The sequence below is a fragment of the Protopterus annectens genome, chromosome 1.part2 (genome assembly GCF_019279795.1).
Source record: "Protopterus annectens isolate FY-2018-M chromosome 1.part2, PAN1.0, whole genome shotgun sequence".
Taxonomy (NCBI): Eukaryota; Metazoa; Chordata; order Ceratodontiformes; family Protopteridae; genus Protopterus; species Protopterus annectens.
The window spans coordinates 1,174,360,358-1,174,379,024 of record NC_056727.1 but is presented as its reverse complement, the minus strand read 5'-3'; the positions used below and the strand labels follow the sequence as shown (position 1 = coordinate 1,174,379,024).

General features: G+C 41.8%; 1 protein-coding gene across 1 annotated transcript in view; it reads right to left on the bottom strand.

Annotated features, from left to right (window-relative positions):
• PTK7 (protein tyrosine kinase 7 (inactive)) overlaps positions 1-18,667 on the bottom strand; it is a 2,009,558-nt gene that overhangs the window by 524,160 nt on the left and 1,466,731 nt on the right. Inside the window, exon 10 of the mRNA XM_044060033.1 lies at positions 6,319-6,438. Coding sequence (XP_043915968.1) covers positions 6,319-6,438 — 120 coding nt within the window. The remainder of the gene's footprint in view (positions 1-6,318; positions 6,439-18,667) is intronic.

Genomic DNA, 18,667 nt, shown 5'->3' with positions numbered 1-18,667 from the left:
TTGAACTTTTGGATTGCCAGTTTACTGCCAGCATTTCTTTTAGGTTGATGTGCAGGTGAAGTTGATCCTGTGTCCACAATCCTTGCATTTGTCCAGCATGTGGGCCCCCATCCTAGGTCTGAAGCGTCTGTTGTGATGGTCTGGCTTGCTTGACATCTGCGAAAGAGTAGGCCTGGGTTTGACTGACATGCCTGAGCCCACCATAGGAACTCCTGCTTTAAACATGGAATTAGTGGGATTTCTGTTTCTAGGCTGTGTCTGTGTTGGGACCATAAATTCTTTAGGTACCACTGTAGTTTTCTCATATGTAGTCTGGCAAATGGGACCAAGATTATGCATGATGCCATGAAGCCCAAGGCCTGCAGTACTTTTCTTGCTGTTAACTTGTTCAGTTCGAAGTAAAGAGTTCGTTTTGTTTTTCTGTAGTCAGGAATGCCATTTGTTTTACAGTGTCCAATGTCCTTGTTTGGGATGGTATCAGCCTTGACTTTTGTAAATTGACTGTGTATCCCAGTGCTTGTAGCAAGTAAATGACCCTTTGTAAATCTGTTGTCAGCTTGCTTTTGTGTGTCCTTGTAGCAGGCAGTCGTCCAGGTATGGGTAAATTTGAATTCCCTGTAGTCTGCAATGGGCGATTACTGATGCCAGGCATTTTGTGAATACTCTGGGCGCAGTAGATAAGCCAAAGGGCAATGCTGAGAATTGATAGTGCTCTGATCCTGCAAGAAATCTGAGGTATCTTCTGCAGATTGGTCGAATGGGGACGTGCAGGTATGCCTCCTTGAGATCTAGAGTTACCAGCCAAGACTCCTTGCCCAGCATGGGAAGAAGTTGCTGTAGGGTCAGCATTTTGAATTTTGGGACAATGATGTATGTATTTAAGGTGGACAGGTAATTGGTCTCCAACTTTTTCCTTTCTTGGAACTAGGAATAGTCTGGAGTAGAACCCTTTCCTTGCTCTGCTGTTGGCACTCTTTCCACAGCTCTCATGTTTGCTAACTCCATTATCTGTTGTAGTGCCTCTGTTTTTGATTTGGAGGTAGATTTGGCATTCCTCTTTTGACTGGTAAAGTGTGGAAGTGAAACCGTAACCTTGATCTATGGTTTGTAAAATCCACTTGTCTTTTGTTATGTAGTGCCAGTTCTTTGAAAATAAGGTTAACTTTCCGCCTAGAGGAGCTGCTATTTGTTCCCTGGTAGGCGGATTTGGTTAGTTCACTGTGGTTGTGCTGATGTAGTGGCAGTGGTTGTGTCTGTGCCTCTGTTGTTACCTTGCCACTGTCGTCCTCTGTAGGCACCTCCTCTGGATTGGTTTCTGCCTCTGAACGCCTATTCCTGCCCTGAAATTTTGTGGAGTCAGGAAAGGACCAATTTTTGGCAGGCCAGTTCCTGCTAAACCTTGGGGTTGAACCTGCAAGAAATCTTTAACCGTTTGAACAGATTTTGCCTTTTCTTCCATTTTCTTCATAACCTGCTGGGCAGGTGTACCAAACAAACTTGTCTTATCCATAGGAGCATCTAGCAACTTAGCTTTAACATGATCCCTTTAGCCATGCATGCCTTCTTATCACCCCAGTCATGGCTGATCTAAATGAAGCCTCCAGTGCATCATAGCCACATTTTAATGAATGGTTGCTAACCTGTTGTATGTTATTTACCATTTCTAATACATATTTCTTATCAAGAGATTCATCAGTGGTTAGTTTTTTAGTTAACTGATCAAGCATAAACTCTTGGTATTGTATCATGTGAAACTGACAGTTTAAAGCTCTAGCTGAGAGTAGCTGAAGTGTAGACCTTTTACCCCATCTGTCTAATGACCTTGCCTTTCAGAAGGAATAGGGTTTTTAGCTATGGTCGTGGGACCCTGGGATATAGTTTCGGGGTCTGCAAGTGGGGCCTTGTAAAGGTGGTGATGTGGTAGAGACATCCAAGGGAATGGTGTCTGATAAGTCAGTGGCAACCACCGTAGTGGATAAAATTTCTGAGGCCGATTCAAGAGTGGTAGCAGGGGCCTCAGTTGTAGAGATAGGTTCAGCTGTACTTTGATCAGTTTTCGGTTCGGAAACAGAGTAACCATGGGTCGGTTGGCAGATTGGGTAGTCGGAGGATCCGACGGCATAAAAATCAGAACCGAAAACTGTTCTGCAAACTCCGACCCGGCGCCCGCGTGCGTTCGGTGAAGAAGCACAGGCCCGAACAGGCTGCCACGCAGGCTGGGCCTAAACAAGGCAGACAATAAGAGTGGAAATCTTTATGAGGTATTTGTTTCCAGGTTAAACAATTATTAACTTTTTCTGACATCGGCTGAGGCAAGAAAGAGTCCAGCTTTAGAAGTCTTTATTCGGTGAAGTAATCTCTGGATCCGACCCGCACTTTGCGAACTTCTCTCTTGCGGCGCCGCCACAGAAAAAATAGGAGGAAATGCGTCGGCTGATGCTTTTATACCCTGAGAAGACCAAGATGACGTCGGGTGAAGTGCGACATCAGCGGCGGACCCGGACTTTGGAATCCGGCCGACTGAAGGGCTGCCTGACGACAGGACAACCCGGTTGTTATGACTGCAGATGCATCCATGAAGGACATCAGACAAACTTCAAGAAAATCACGACAAGCCACAAGAACTGGGACTTAGACTGAGAACAAGAGGCACAATTTTTAGCGTAAACAATTTTCCGCTTTCATCTTTAGACTTCATCAGAAAACAATACATTCAACAACAAAAAACTTTCTATTGGTTTACAGATATTTTTAAAATGAGTGCATCTTCATTCCACAATTAAGTGACACCACATACTCAACTATTAAAGACATACACTTGTATTAAAAATTTATTTGTTCAGGTAAACCCTGGAGTTCTTTAAAAAACACTTGATATTAACATAATTCAACCCTGGTGCTTTATCAGAGTTTAACCTAATCTGCCAAAGTGCTTCTTTTTGTTGCAGCTCGGTCTTAAAATCCCCACCCCTTATATAGTGTGTTCCCTGTTCCAGAACTGAAAACAAGAACTTATTATAGTTAGGACACTTCAAGACAACATACCCAAAGGTCAATACATCAGGGCCAGTCGAATGACCAGTGAAGACAGTGATTTTATTAATGAAATAGATTTTATCTGTTCTCTTTTTTTGGAAAGAGGTTACCATGAAGACAAATTAAGAAGTACAGCAAAGCATGTCATGGACAATCGATTGACACTCTGCCCGGCCCCATATTACAAGTTCCTTACAGTGGCCCCAAGGTTTTGAGCAAGTCCAACAAAGAAATATTTTGTAATTTGGACATGACTTTGGATAGTGGATTGATAAGTGGCATTATACAGGATAACTGGAAAATTTTAGAGAGTAATCAGGACCTTTTTACGATGGTCGGCCTCCACCCCCATTTTGTGTATAAAAATTATAATTTATAATTTGAGAAGGTGAAAAAACATAGAAAAGGACTACTTTACACACAAACCATTTGACATGCACAAATGTGGAAGATGCACCATCTGTAGGTTCATATTACAGGAATCGTTTGTAAATTTACCCCACTTGCCACACACTATTCCAGTATCTGGTCATTTTAACTGTAAAACCAAAGGTGTGGTGTACATTGGGTTATGTTCTCATTGTACTGCATTTTATATCAGGATGACCACCCCAGGTCTCTGTGCCAGGATTAAAGAGCATTACTACAGCATAAAAAAAGGAGGATAGCAGAAACGCATTTTTTAAACGCGCCTTGAAGTGCCCTAACTATAATAAGTTCTTGTTTTCAGTTCTAGAACAGGGAACACACCATATAAGGGGTGGGGATTTTAAGACAGAGCTGGCAAAAAAAAGAAGCACTTTGGAAGATCAGGTTAAACTCTGATAATATTAACTACATCATTCAACCTTGGTGCTTTAAGTGTTTTTTAAAGAACTGCAGGATTCACTTGAACAAAAGTTTTTGACAGAAGTGTATGTCTTTAATAGTGGAGTTTGTGATGTCACTTAATTGTGGGATAAAGATGCACTTTCTGTTGGTTTACAGATATTTTTAAAATTAAAGTTTTTTATTACTGAATGTATTGTTTTCTGATTAAGTCTGAAGACGAAAGCGGAAAATAAATTGTTGTTTATGCTAAAAATTGTGCCTCTTGGTCTCAATCCAAGTTCCACTTCTTGTAGATTGCAGCATACAAGTCAAATCCTACCTTTCAGGGTCTGATTCAGGCAAGTCAGGTGGGAAATTTATTTTTTCTTTAGGAGCATGAGCACACAAGACAAAGGGCTGGAAAGGCTGCAGATTGAAGGCTGAAGGAAAGCTATAAACTCCCTTTTGATGTTTGAGGCTTTAACCTTATTTGTTTTGGGGCATGTTTGAAGTCTTTGTTCTATTATCACTCGCTTTTCTTGATTATAGTTTCTTGCAGCTACATATTGCTCTGCAAACTTCCTATAATCAAAGCGTCTTGAGTTTCTGTAGTAAGGCTTACTCTTTCCAAGGAAGGTGCAGTGTCACAGTCTAAGTCTATCCACTTTCTGAAATGACCTTCAGGATCACTGACCCTTAGGAGTATCTACCTGCTCAAACAAGTCAAGGGACAGCAGCTACTACCCTATGAATGCAGACATGTTTTGCTAGTGTCCAGCCTGGATACAGATGCATACTCTTATGAGGTCTGCAAAGCAGGAGCAGCAGTCACCAAGGAAACCATCCAACATCCTCCTACAATTAGGTCAAAACAGACTGCCCCCATTATAGACTCAGAACAGGTTGTGGTAGCACGAAGCCAATCTTCCGAAGGATGGTTTATAGTACAGCCCTCTGTAGGACTGGCAGGCTCAGAACAGCCTCACATTCTCCTGCCCACTGTATCCTTAACAGCTAGTTTTCTGGACTGCGCCATTTTCATTATTTTCTTCTGCTGGACACTTGTGGTGGAGGGTTCACCTAACTGGTAGTCAGTCTACACCACGGCAGACAGCTTTTCTTATCCAGGTCCGAACGCATAGAGTTTTCCTATTAAATGTCATGCAGTAGCCACAGGAAGAAAATGCGAGTTCTTCTTCCAACCCTAAAAAAACGCAGTAAATTAAAGTCTTGACAGAGGAATACTTAATTTATATAAACACTTACTTGTGCTTTTCTTCTGAGGAGGACATGAAATATACAAAGATAAGAAATTCAGTATGGTGCACCTTACACCTAAAATCAGTACAAAGCACAGTTCACCAAGTACTACTCAAAATCTAACAAAAGGTATCCCAAATTGGGCATTTACAATTTTGTTTTGGGAATCATCTAAAAGAAACCCAATTAACAGCTGACTGAACAAAATGTTTCTCGCAGCAAAAACAAGTACAGTGTGGTTGCCTTGTTTTTGTGACACAGATTGGTCCAACATCTGTGAGCATGGAGTTATACTTATGAGAAAAGTCTGAAGAAAGTCCTGGATGCTAGCTCAGAAGTTCAAACATTTCATCTAAGAAAATCCCTCATGTAAAGCAACAAACAGCAGTGACCTCTATGAAAAAATTCTGCTATTACTATTTTTTTTAAGAAAAACAAAGCTGGCCAAATAAAACCATGGAGTGTCTATCAACAAAGAAAATGCTGGCCAACTCTGTGGTGTGCAGAGAAGTAATCAAATTAACACAAACTGACCCAGGCACTGAGGGAGCTAACCGGCGAGAAACAGGAAATGACAAGTGGTGCATGCCCACCTCTTCCAGGGGTAGTGTTGGGGGAGCATGTCCTGAGATGGGCATTATGTCTACAACCTCTGGTCAATACTGGAGATGGACAGAGGAATCTGCCTACCATAAGGGTATACAATGGGGGGGATTATCACTCACTGAAGCACAAAAGTCTTCACATTGCTCCATTACATTATGAACTCCTGGGACTATGCAAACAAATGTACTGGAATGGCAGCTGTGGCCTGACAATAAGCAGGCACAGTCTGATGTTCAAGCAAATGCAGGTAATAAAGAACTGGAAAGAAAGTGATTAGCAAATCAGGCATCTGAGATCAACAGACACTCCTTACAAATTTGCCTCCATCTTAAAAGCCCTTACATTCACCATTTTTTTTCAGCGTTAAGAGTCTTAGATACATTACTTACATTCTAACTACACTAGTTACTATCACAATTATAAATGTACACCTGGTCATACTGCAAACTGTTCTGAGTTTAAATTCAAGAATATTTGATTAGTTTTTTACAGAAAAGTATAATTTAGTTTTTTGTTCACAGGCTACAGGTGAAAATGACCCCATATGAACAAACCTACCTGGATGACTTAACAAATTACCTGTTTTTTGTAGCTGTACATACTCACCGGTCTTGATCCACTGAACGGTAGGGGTCTCACGGCCTGTGGCTGAGCACTGCACAGTGGACTCTTTATCAAGCTCCAAGCACTGATGAGGTTGTGGGGTAGGAGTGAATTTCAGCTTCACTAAAATTAGAAATACGGAAAAGGACATAATTGGTCATTTTTAACAAAGAATCCTCACCTCTAAACACTTCTCCCACCTCTATAGTTATCATACGCACCTCTATATCTACCATACTCAAGCATACAAAATAAATAATTAATTTAATACTAGTTTAAGCCATAACAGTTTTCTCTTAAATATGACCCAGTCTTACTTTTTCATTTTAATCATCCATTTGGTAACTGGGCATACCACTTGGCAGGATTTGGTTTTGTAGAAGACTGAAAAGTATGATGACTTTACAAAGTTTTGTAGTGTGTATATAAGCAAAGGCAATGAAAATTAAACTGTACTTACTTGATATACCAAGTATATTCAGACATAATTAGTTTAGCCTTCAAACCTCCCTTCCTTCGTTGGACTAATGAGTTAGCTTCTGTACATCAGCTACAAGTAAAGTGGGTGGTCTTACCAGACAGCCAGACAAGTACACCAAATGTTAGTTTATACTGTTTCACTAGTAGTTCACCATCCTTTCCTATACTGGGCCACACACAGTCCTACATTGTTATGCCTGGTTCTACAATGGGTAACACCACACAATAAAAATCCCCTATGCAGTAAATCCCAGAACACAGAACACTCCTATGAATCAAGAAATCACCATACTAGCTTTTAAATGATCCTTAGAGAATATGACATGACAAGGACCCAAGAGCCAGATCAGTGGAGGCAAAAGAATAAGGAATGCAGTCATTCACTGCTCATCCTGTATCTACAGGACTTTAGTGAATGCAAGTAAGAGTATGACACCACAGCAGCAGCTTTACAGAATTCCACTTCCATTGGTCGTGCCTAGCATGCTTCCTGGACAACCAGAATATGGGTCATTAACTCTGAGTACCGTCTCATGATGTCTTAGTGCTCTCAGAGTTGATCAAAATTGTATGCCGTTACACCAGAGTGGCTTCCACAAATGCAAGTAACTTTGCAGTCACATTTCAGCTCCACTGTTAAAAAAAAAAATAAGGTGGAAAAGTACCTGAACTTTGTCAGTTACCTTCTCTCAACTTAGTTTTCAGTGTAGAGTAATGTGATGCTCATTTGATTTTTTTGAGAAAATCAACTTGCTGTCTGCACAAGAAGACACAGAGTACATGGTAAGCTGGTTCTGTATTCATTGCATGAAGCAAGTGGTGGCAGCCAATCAGATTCTTGCAATCCAAGCCATCACTTACCCAACACCTTCACCCCCCCATACTTGAGTTTTCTTTTGTTCAGTCACAATAAACCCTTTCTTTTTTTCTGAGATTTGCAGAATTTACTTACATTACTACTGCCTCCTATTTATTTTGCCAGAACATTTCTGTGCAGTTTCCCAAGATTGAAGATACTGTTACAGTCGCGATCCCAGAAGACAGCAGTGGAGAGAAACCCTGAAGTCAAACTACTACAGTACAGCTGCAACAGAGATTTTTTTTTTTCAAACTACGTCTGCCAGCAAAGTTCACTCCAGAGAATAGCACCCCATAATTAACTAATTAGCTGAGAAAGCATTCCAAGTCCTAGCAAACTTTGCATAAGATGGTGATTAATACAGGAAGGTGTCTTTCTTTAGGGTGTACTGTAACATTCAATTCAGTTCTTATGTACATAAACTGTGCCTGCCCTGTATGAAGCCCTGTTGCCACACTGCTTATTATACCTCTCAACTGTCCAGATTTTTGCCTTATGATTTTGGTGTACTCCTCATAAAATTGTAGTTTTCTAACAAATCAATGGGATGATCCGAGGACTGAAGTTACTCATCACACATGCTGCTGATGCCCTGCTGCTACAAATCCTGTCATTGTCTGCCTCATTTATAATATCAATCTCAATGTTATAGGTATGCTTCATACTACAACAGGTCTACTTCATTTCTTTCTGAAATGAGCTGAAATTTTTGGGATTTTCCACATGTCTTGTTTGCATGGATTTCATCAATGACTACATTTGAGTTTCAGACTTTAAATCCTGCAGAAATGTATGTTAACAATTCCTGTTACTCTAGCACCTAAGTTTCCAAAAACAATATTTAAAATCTTGCACCAAGAGGCCGAGGAGGTATGCTGCTGGTAAAAAAAGATCTTATTTTGCACTCACTAAGCAGCTGTTTAGTGAGTGTAAAAAAAATAAATAAAACAGAAAAAAGTGTGCATGTGGGTATGTCTGTCTGTTTCAGCCTGCGCGTGCGAGTGACTGCATGTATGAAAGCAGAAAGACTGTGCGACAGACCAAGAGAGAGAGCGAGAGCAATCTTGTGCGAGTGAATGCATGTATGAAGAAAAGACTGTATGACAGAGGCCAGGTATTGATACCCACTCTTGAAAAACAAAACAAACAAAAAAAAGACAATTTTATTACATAGTAAAAATCCCCTCACCCTACAGAAGCGGTCTCTGTCTCCACCCATATTATGATTTTTGGTCACCTTTGTTTCTAAAATAAGGATATAATGACACCAACTGAAATCGTCCTTAAATATAATACAAACAGTATATTCATTATTTCCTTTAATCTGCTGCTCTCTACTTAAAGACTGGGAATGGCTTTGGCCTAGTCATGGAGCCTGGTTGCAAACAAGTTCCCATTTGATTGCTCAGTTTTTACCATTCCTTCTACTAATAAATGTTTAACCTGGCCAGATACCATACTGCATCTTGGACATGCATAAATGTTTTTGAGCCTGCAGGTAACGACAGCTCTAAAAATGTACAGCACAAGAGCCTAAAGCATACTCCTTTTTTCCTGCACTCATACTGCCAGTACAAATTGGACCCTTATGTGGTTAGTAGAAGATGAAGTTCATTGTTAATGTAAAAAGTTTGTGCTTATCAATTGCACAGGGCTTACTTGGCTTCCACATAGTCCTCAGAATCTGCTCCTTCATGGAATAAGTCAGAACAGCAGCACTATGACATCTCTGTCTCCTGCTATCAGTTCCACCAGCAAGCACATAAATCCTTCTCGCCTGATAAATTTGTATGAAGCATTGCAGTAAGAGGCAGGTTGGACCACCTCACCAAATGCTGCTGAAATATTCACTCACAAATCAGTCTTGCAATTCCCTCTTGGACTCTGATTATTCAGACTTTTTTTTTTATCCAAGGTATCTTAGACGTATACTCTGCAGCTTCCAAACTGCCTATACACAACTTAAATATTTTATTCTTATTTTCAAGGGTCATTATAACATCAAAGTGGGCTGGTAAAGAACCCTTCCAACTCTTCAGTTTAGTCAAGGTCCTGGTCATAAAGCCATACAGGTTTTCATTTACTTTTTGATTTTTTTCGGCACAATCCCCTTAAACACAGACTGTGAAGAGTTCTACTTTCCAAGCTGACTAGCAGTATTACCTACAGAACCCAGCATCTGGTCCACATCATTATGCTTTTGGCAGCTATTTTTCTTTACTTTTGTGCTTATTCATTTTACTAGAATAAGGCACCAAATGTTACAATAACTGTAAAAAGTACTTCAGAACAGAAATCTGAAGACTACCTTTTAAACAGTTGTAAATGGATTTTCTGAGTGACCTGGGAGATGATGTGTCTACCTCTCACACAGGCATGCTAAAAATCCGCATATAATGCACTTTCTTGTATTTATGGTTTAAGCGATATGAAATTCAGCTTGCCTTGAACATATATAAAAGTAAATTACTAAAAAAACAATTAAAAATCCTGTCAAACTGCTGCAACATTAGTTATTTTCCACCTAGTACGTACTGCACAGGGGTGTCCTTTTGACTGCAATAAAATGCCATAATAAAAGTATGTAGTGCTATTCTGGGCTTAACATTTAATCAGCTTTATTAATCGGCTTTAAGTAAATACCAGTAACAATGGCAATTTTAATAGCAGTCTTTTCTCCAGATTAAAGGCATTTTTTGTCGTAAGGTTGGTAAACTATGGAATATCCTGCCAATAATTAACAAATCTGAAGCTACTGATCTCAGGAATTTTAATGTTAAACTAGATCAAATTAATTGATATACATGGTTATCTTTCATTACTCCATGACATGCTCCCAAACAGCCACATTGAAAGGTGCAGAGCTCTAAAGCCATTACACTCCAAGACTCAAGTCTGTAGTGTGTCCATATGAAGGGCTTGAGGGCTATTTCAGACATGGATAAAAAGGTGTGTGAAGAAACTCTGAAAATGTTGAAATTCTACTGAACGGGCAAATTGAGAGAGAGAGAGAGGAAATAAGGTTACACAAGATGCTACATGTGAAGAAAACAGTAGCTCAGACACAGACTGATGACAGATGAGAGACTATCAAGACTATACTGGATGGCACATTCACCTGGACCTGTGAAAGTAGTTTTTTTTTTTTTTTTTCCTGTTAAAACACACTAATCAGGCAATGGGTTCTGAAACTGAAGGAAGCATGACCCAGCAAAAAAGTCTGGGGCAACCCAAGGTGGGTAGAGACAACAGCTACAAACTTGATGCTTCAAAATGAACAGATTAGACATACTTTACCTCTTTATGGCAGATTATGTAATATCATACAAAGCTCATGCCCTCGTTGGTCAAAGAGAAGCTCAACGTGCGAGGGGAACAGAGGACTAACTATGACTTGACAAAGATCTATGCCCATATTCTCAATCCTTCTCAAGATGCTGCAAGTACATACCAGGGCTTGTGCATAAAAGCCATACAATGAATACCAAGAGGGACCTTCAATCAAAGCGATCTTCCTGGCAATGTGGTGGGTCAGGAGTTTCTCCCTGCAAAGGCTGTGACTAGTCTGAAATGCAGTCACTTACAGCAATGAATCTCTCCCAGGAAGTACAGACAAAGCTGGTGAGAAACTTTGTTCATTATGTGACTGCCTTGAGGACACAGATTTGCCTATAGGCACTGAATTAGCAAACTTTCCAACAACATGCATCAGAATTGAGATTCCAGTTCTAGGACTGGCAAAAAAGAACAGACGTAATCAAGAATACACACACACACGAAGAACGAGATATGGGATTTTTATAAACCAAGATGCTTGGTCCATGTGCCTTCCACTACCACAGTCTAACATTTTGCATACATAGGTTCATAGGTAGGTACTAGGCTATCGGCCCAAGGGCCTAAGTAAGCCTAGCCAAAAAGGTTCATTGGCTTACGCCACCCAAGAAAGTTATTTTCCTGTGCCCCTGTCATGCAGAGGCACAGAAGTGCTCCCTGGGTGCATCTCCTATTTCCCATCCACTCATCAAGATTTTTCTTGAAGAGTGCTAATGAGGAACTTTGCTTGACATAGATGGGTAGCTTGTTCTAGAGTGTAGGAAGTCTATGGGACAGGAATCTATCCCTCCAGCACGTCCTGTTTATTGTGGTGACAAGGTTTAGGTCCCTAGAGAGTGTAGCTTGGTGGGATTGGGATTTCTTAAGGTGTAGCATTGCAACAGCTATGGGTTTAACATAGCTTAATATGTTAGGCAGATATCTCCTCGGAGTAGGCGATATGCTACAGAGTAAAATTGGACTTTTTTTGAGATGGTCAGTGTAGGGCATCTGTTTGAAGCCAGTAATCCTCTTTGTGAGGTACTTCTGTGGCCTTTCCAGCTGCTGCAGACGTCTTGTGAGCTACATTCCAAAAGGGACGTTGTACTCTATAATGGATCTAATGAGTGCCGAGTAGAGGGAACAATGACCTTTTTTTCCTGGATGAGAACCCTTTTTTGATGAGGTGTGCCACACAGGATTTCCTGACTACTGTGGCGATGTGATTATCAAAGGAGAGACTACTGTCCACCCTCCCAAGGTCTCTTATCACACATCCGGCGTTAAGCAGACTGTTGTTTATGTGGTAGTTCATGAATACAGAGTTTTTACCAAAAGGGATGACAATACATTGAGCTTTAGGCCACGCCTCTGACACCAGGCATCTATCTCAGTGAGGCCCTTCTGTAGGATGTCCACATCATTTGGAGACTCTACTATGGCTCCTAGTTTGCAATCATCTGTGAACTTAGTTAGCCAGAGGCCTTCTGTGTTAGCTTGTACTTCAGAAAAGTAGATACCAAACAGGTGGGGTTCCAGGACTGAACCCTGTGGTACTCCACCTGTCACTGGTTTGAAGCCAGATTTGGAGTCTGCAACTTTTACAGTGTGGGTTCTGTCAGTGAGCCAGTTGGCAACCCATCTTGTGACGTAGGGATTTATACCTAATTTAGTAAATTTAGCTACAATTCCAGAATGGGGAATGGTGTCAAAAGCCTTGGCGAGGTCAAGATAGGCTGTGTGAATCACCTTACCCTCATCTACGGCTTTGGTGACTGCCTCAAAGAAGTCGATCATGTTCAGAAGGCATGATCTGCCTTTCACAAACCTGAACTGGGTGGGGTCCAGAGTTTGGAGGTTACCAATGTCTGTTTATGAGTTCCATGATGATACGTTCCATGGCCTTGCAGGTCAGGCTAATACGGCAATAGTTCCAGGATCAGTGGTGGCTCCCCCTTTGTGGAGTGGGATAACTGTTGCTGTGTGCCATTCAATGGGCAGAAAGCCTGATGTGAGACTGTGATTGAACAAGGTGCTTAGGTGGGGAACCAGTTTGTTCTGAAGTTCATGTAAAACGCAGCCTGGGATGTTGTCTGGTCCCATGGATGCTGTGTTATTGGTTTTAGAGAGTGCAGCTTTTATCTGTATAGATGTGATTACAGGGACTCTGCATTCTTCCTGTATAGATATGGGCCCTATAGGGGTGTGAGAGGGGGGTAAAGTTAGCACTGAAACTATCTACCAGGATGTTGGCAGTATCAGTAGGTTCTGTAATTTTCGTGCCGTTGTGCTGTAACTCAGAGCACATCTGGGTGTTGCCATTGAGATTTCTGACATAGCTATAGAATGTTTTGTGGTTGCCCTTAGAATCAGTGGTGATTTTGTTTTCATAGCTAGCTTTGGAGGATCTTATAAGGGATCTCAGCTTCTTACTGAGGCTGACCAGGGAGCTCTTCCACTCATGGGATTTTATTCTTTTGCAACAGTTTCTTCCTTCTGTTGAAGAGTTTGTTTATGGCAGGGGACCACCAGATTGGCTTCCTTTTTTGGAGGATAGCGTCTTGGTTCTGTTTGGGATAGCACGATCCATGCACTTGTGTAAGTGCTTATAGAGTGCATTTGTGTAGGATCCAGCATTCATAACTTGATTGTCCATCTGCATGGGTGTTATGAAGTTTGTTACTTCTGTCTTAAGAAGCATGAAAACACAGCATCAATGGGACCAGACTGTGTCCCGGGCTGCGTCCTACATGAACTCCAAGAAGAGCTAAACCCAAACATAAAACTACTGTTCAATCTCAGCCTTACTACAGGATATGTACCCAAAGAGTGGCGTACAGCAACAGTGGTCCCTCTCCACAAAGGTGGTGCCTCAACGGATCCTGGAAACTATCGCCCCATAAGCCTGACTAGCTTGGTCTGCAAAGCTATGGAAAGGATCATCATGGACCTCATAAATAAAGATATTGGGGACCTACAGACACTGGATCCTACCCAGTTCGGCTTTGTTAAGGGCAGATCCTGCCTCTTAAACCTGGTTGATTTCTTTGAAACAGTCACCAAGGCCACTGATGAGGGGAAGGTGGTCCACACAGCCTACCTGGACCTCGCAAAAGCCTTCGATACAATACCCCACTCGGGCATTATAGATAAGCTCACCAGCTTAAATATAAACCCCTATGTCACTAGATGGGTTGCAAACTGGCTCAAGGACAGAACCCACACGGTTAGAATTGCTGGAGCCATGTCAGACTCCAAACCAGTTACAAGTGGCGTCCCACAAGGCTCAGTCCTGGGACCTCTCTTGTTCGGTATATATTTCTCGGAGGTACAGGCCAACACGGAAGGACTGTGGCTGACCAAGTTCGCAGATGACTGCAAACTGGGCGCCATAATCGACTCTCCAGCAGACACAAGCATCCTCCAAAAGGGCCTCATAGAAACAGACAACTGGTGCCAGAGCCATGGCCTCAAGCTAAACGCCAAAAAGTGTATAGTCATCCCCTTTGGCAAAAACAAAGTGCCCACAAATTACCACACAGGTGGTAATCCATTAAGTACAGAAGAAATAATTAGGGACCTGGGGACCCAAGTTGATAGCAGTCTCTCATTTGACAACCACGTGGCCAAAGAGGTTAGAAAAACATTTTATATAGCCCACCTAATCATTGAAGGGATTCACATCTAGATCAAGGAAGGTCATCATGCCTCTTTACTCATCCCTCATCAGGCCCATAATTGAGTACAATGCCCCTTTTGGGATGTACCTTACCAGACACCTGCAGCAACTGGAAAGACCCCAAAAGTACCTCACCAAGAGGATCAAAGGGCTCAAATAGATGCCATATGCTGCCCGGTTAAAGAAACTCCAGCTCTACTCAGTGGCATACCGCCTGTTCAGGGGCGATCTGTGCCTAACGTATAAAGCCATGTCCAACCCGGAATTAATGGACATGCTGCACCTCAGAAAATCCAAATCCCATCGAGCTACGCGCTCGAGAGGCTTGAACCTCAGCACTGAAATAAATAGGACATGCTGGAGGGACAGATTCATAACCCAGAGGCTCCCTTCACTCTGGAATAAAATCCCAGTCCAGGTTAGGCAGAGTCCCTCATTGACTCTCTTCAAGAAGAATCTTGATGAGTGGATGGGAGATCGTAGGTTTAACCCGGGTATCACTTCTGTGTCACTGTTAGACAGAGGCACAGTATACTAACCTCGAAAAAGGGCATAGCAAAATTAATTTAAAATGGGTGGCGAAAGCCAAACACATTCTGGCTAGGCTTATAAATGTCCTAGGGCAGATAGCCTAGTATGAACCTATGAAGTTGGCTTTGGAGAAGTTGTTTACCATGGTTTCCTTTATGGTGGGTGGGGGCAGGATGCAGATATCTAGGGTGATTAAGCTTATGGTCGGGATCTGACCAACGAGGAGTCGATTTCAGTTGTGGAACACCGGTCACTCATGTTGGTAATGACTAGGTCTAGGATATTGTTGACCCTGGTGGGGGTGTAGATAAATTGATCCAGGGCATTGGAATTTATGAATTCCAGAAAGCGTTGAGCGAAGGAGTTGGTACACGAGTAGTTTTCCCAATCAATGGTGGGGTAGTTGAAATTGCCCATTATTAGGGTGTTTAGTTGAACCCTAATATTTTTCAGTAGATCAAGAAAAGAGAAGTGGGAATCCTGGGGCATGGTGGGGTATCTGTAGCAAGCTACAATTTGGATTGCAGTTTTGCCCAGAGTTAGTTGCACTTGGATAACCTCGGATGCATTATGCTGCACAACTGGCCTGGAGGTGTGGATATCCTTAATGAATATGGATACACCTCCGCCTTTGGTGTTTTGGTCCAGGTTAGATGGCTGACAAGTGTGGTACGAGTTATAGCCTGGTAATGCAGGGGTACTCTCTAGTGCCTTGAACCAGGTCTTAGTCACTGCACAGATATCAATGTTCTCCATTTCAAGGAGTGCCTCGAGTGAGTGCATTTTGAGATTTAGACTTCTAGCATTGAGTAGCATTACCCTCAGTTTTTGCTTGCCTGTTTCTGTTATGGTGGTGAATTTGTCATTTGAACCTTGCCAAAAAAGGCACTATATGGGGTGGCAAGAGCCTTAGCCAATATCCTGAATCCCAGGGGTGACAACTGCAGGCCTTCTCTGGCAAAGCATCATGGTCTGTCGACCATGTCGTCCCAGGCAGACAGATACTGTCCTTAGAATGACACCAGAAACTTAGCCAATTGTTGAAGTAAATCATTTTGTCCTTGTACTCTGGTATCATTCTGGGCGATGGCAGGATGCTACTCAGGGCTAGGGTCATACCTGCCTGGGCTACAAGATCACAGAGCTCTTCCACATCTCTTTTCATGTAGTCCAGAGAGGTACGTCTCAGGTCATTTACAACGTGGACAATGACAGAGTCATATTTGTACTTGTTGTGGAGTGACCTGAGTGCGTGGGTTATGTGGCGGATCCTGGCACTCGACAGGCAGCTGACAGTAACCTTCTCCTTGTTTAGCCTGGTGAGTGGTACATCAGTGTCCCTGACTATAGAGTCACCTATGACTAGTGTGTTGGGTCCGTTGGTTTACCTTATGGGCTGTGGTTTATTGGCACACAGTCTGTGGGCTGTCATTTGGGTTGTGTTGGTGGGTGGAGGTTGCTTGCACTTCTGCTTTGGAGGTCTTTGTTGCTTGAGCAGATTATTATTGAGAGCCTCTGCGAATGTTTTTGTGTTTCCACGTGTGGATTTTGGTGGTGTAGGTTTAGTGGGACTATGTAATGAGTGTGGTGTGGTGCAAGTGTTTACCTTCTCCTCTTGACTGTCAAAGTTCAGTCTTGGTTGGAGAGAGCTTTACCTCCAGTTTGGCTAGATAAATGCATCTCTCACAGGTCGCGGTGTTGGGTGGTAGGAGGAGACGGTTGTCTTGTGTACATGAGGTAATTGCTACATTGCCTCAAGATGCCCAGATTCATCAAATAGACAGGAGAGAACACTGGTAGCTGACCCTTGGACATGCCTGAATAAAAAACTACTTTCCTCTAGGCAAGTGAGGAGAGTTAGTTTAAGAGCTCTTTTTCTCTTAAGCAAGTGAGGAAAAGTACAAAAGCGGTTTTCCTCTAAATAAAGAGGAAGGTTGAGTGCTATAGTAATTTTTTGCTTATTTAGTGCTAACAACAAGTTCTGAACAAGTGCTGAGCACGGATAAGCAAATTCAAGTGCTAAAACTAAGAATCTGTACCTGGATCTTGTGGTAGATAGGCTACCTAGTGCTTACCACCCACACTGATAAGCTAGAAGGCTTCCCTCCAACACAGAAAGGCTTGGGGGGGCTCAGAAGCTTACAAGCAGTCCTGGATACAGCAAATCTGTATCCGGACTAGAGTAGTTTCAGGAAAGGTGGGAAAACGAGCACAAATGCGGGCTTTTAAACCAGAAGGTTGAAAGAGATGGAAAAACTACCCAAACGACCAATAAACTACAACTTCTGGGTCAGAAACCACTCTTGTGGTAGATAGGGCTACCTAGTGCTTACCACTTCGACTAATAAGCTAGAAGGCTTCCCTCTAACACAGAAAGGCTTTGGGGGCTCAGAAGCTTACAAATAGTCCTGGTTACAGCAAATCTGTATCTGGACTAAACTAGTTACAGGAAAGGCAGGAAACAAGCTTAGAATTTTTTTTTTGTTGGTAAGTGGAAAAGGAGAAAGGAGAAACAGAAGAGAATTCAAAATTAAGGACCTAAGTGGCTTGACCTTCACAAATGTTCTCTCTGTATTTGGTAGAGTGAGCTAGGGACACTAGACTGGAATTGAGCTGGGATAGAGCTGAACAGATGGGACTGGTAGGAGTGTCTGAAGTCAAAATACAATCTCACTGTACTCGGTTGAGTGAGCAAATGAGATAGACCCAGAAGGAGTGTTCAAACACAAATTTACAGGAGGTGCGGGGAATTCCAAAGCCACCAAGATTAATACCAGAACAAGAATAGGGGGTGGGGACTAATTGCAGAGACAGAGAGACCACAATATTCTATGAAACTTTTAAATAGGAAAAATAAATAACTACAGAGAGACAGACCAATGAAACAATTAAATACACAGAAAAATAAAATGCAGTACAATCTTTAACACTGCAAGTCTGTACTTCACTCAGCTAGTAATGCAGTTGATTGCAGGTATGTAGAAGAAGCCAAACAACTCAGTTATTGAGCAGTGGCTTCCATTGGAGGATTTTGTGCTAAGCTTCTTCTCAGTATGTAGTGTGTAGTAATGGCTTGTAATACTTAATTGAGCTTTCATTACATCTAACGTAAAATTAATATTAATTTCTCCTCAATAAAGATATACGCTGGTGGAATTACAACCCACCCCCTCTCTAGTTTACACTTCAGTCAAGTACACTGCATGAAATTGAAGATGAGATGAGTGTGTTTCTTCATACCTGGCATTAGCTACGTGTATTCTAAGAAATTTGCTGTAATATTTGTGATGTGGGCCTGTATTGTTAGGAACAATCAGCAGTCATTAATATTTCCATTTGAGTGCTTTGACTCTTTGCCATTATATTTTCTATGAAATTGGGCTGAAATGTTGCAGAAAATCAAACTAAGTACTGTTTAGTACAAATGTACTATAGTATAAAAGACTTATGGTTTTCAATATGTGCTTCTCAGTTGAACAGAAAAGCTG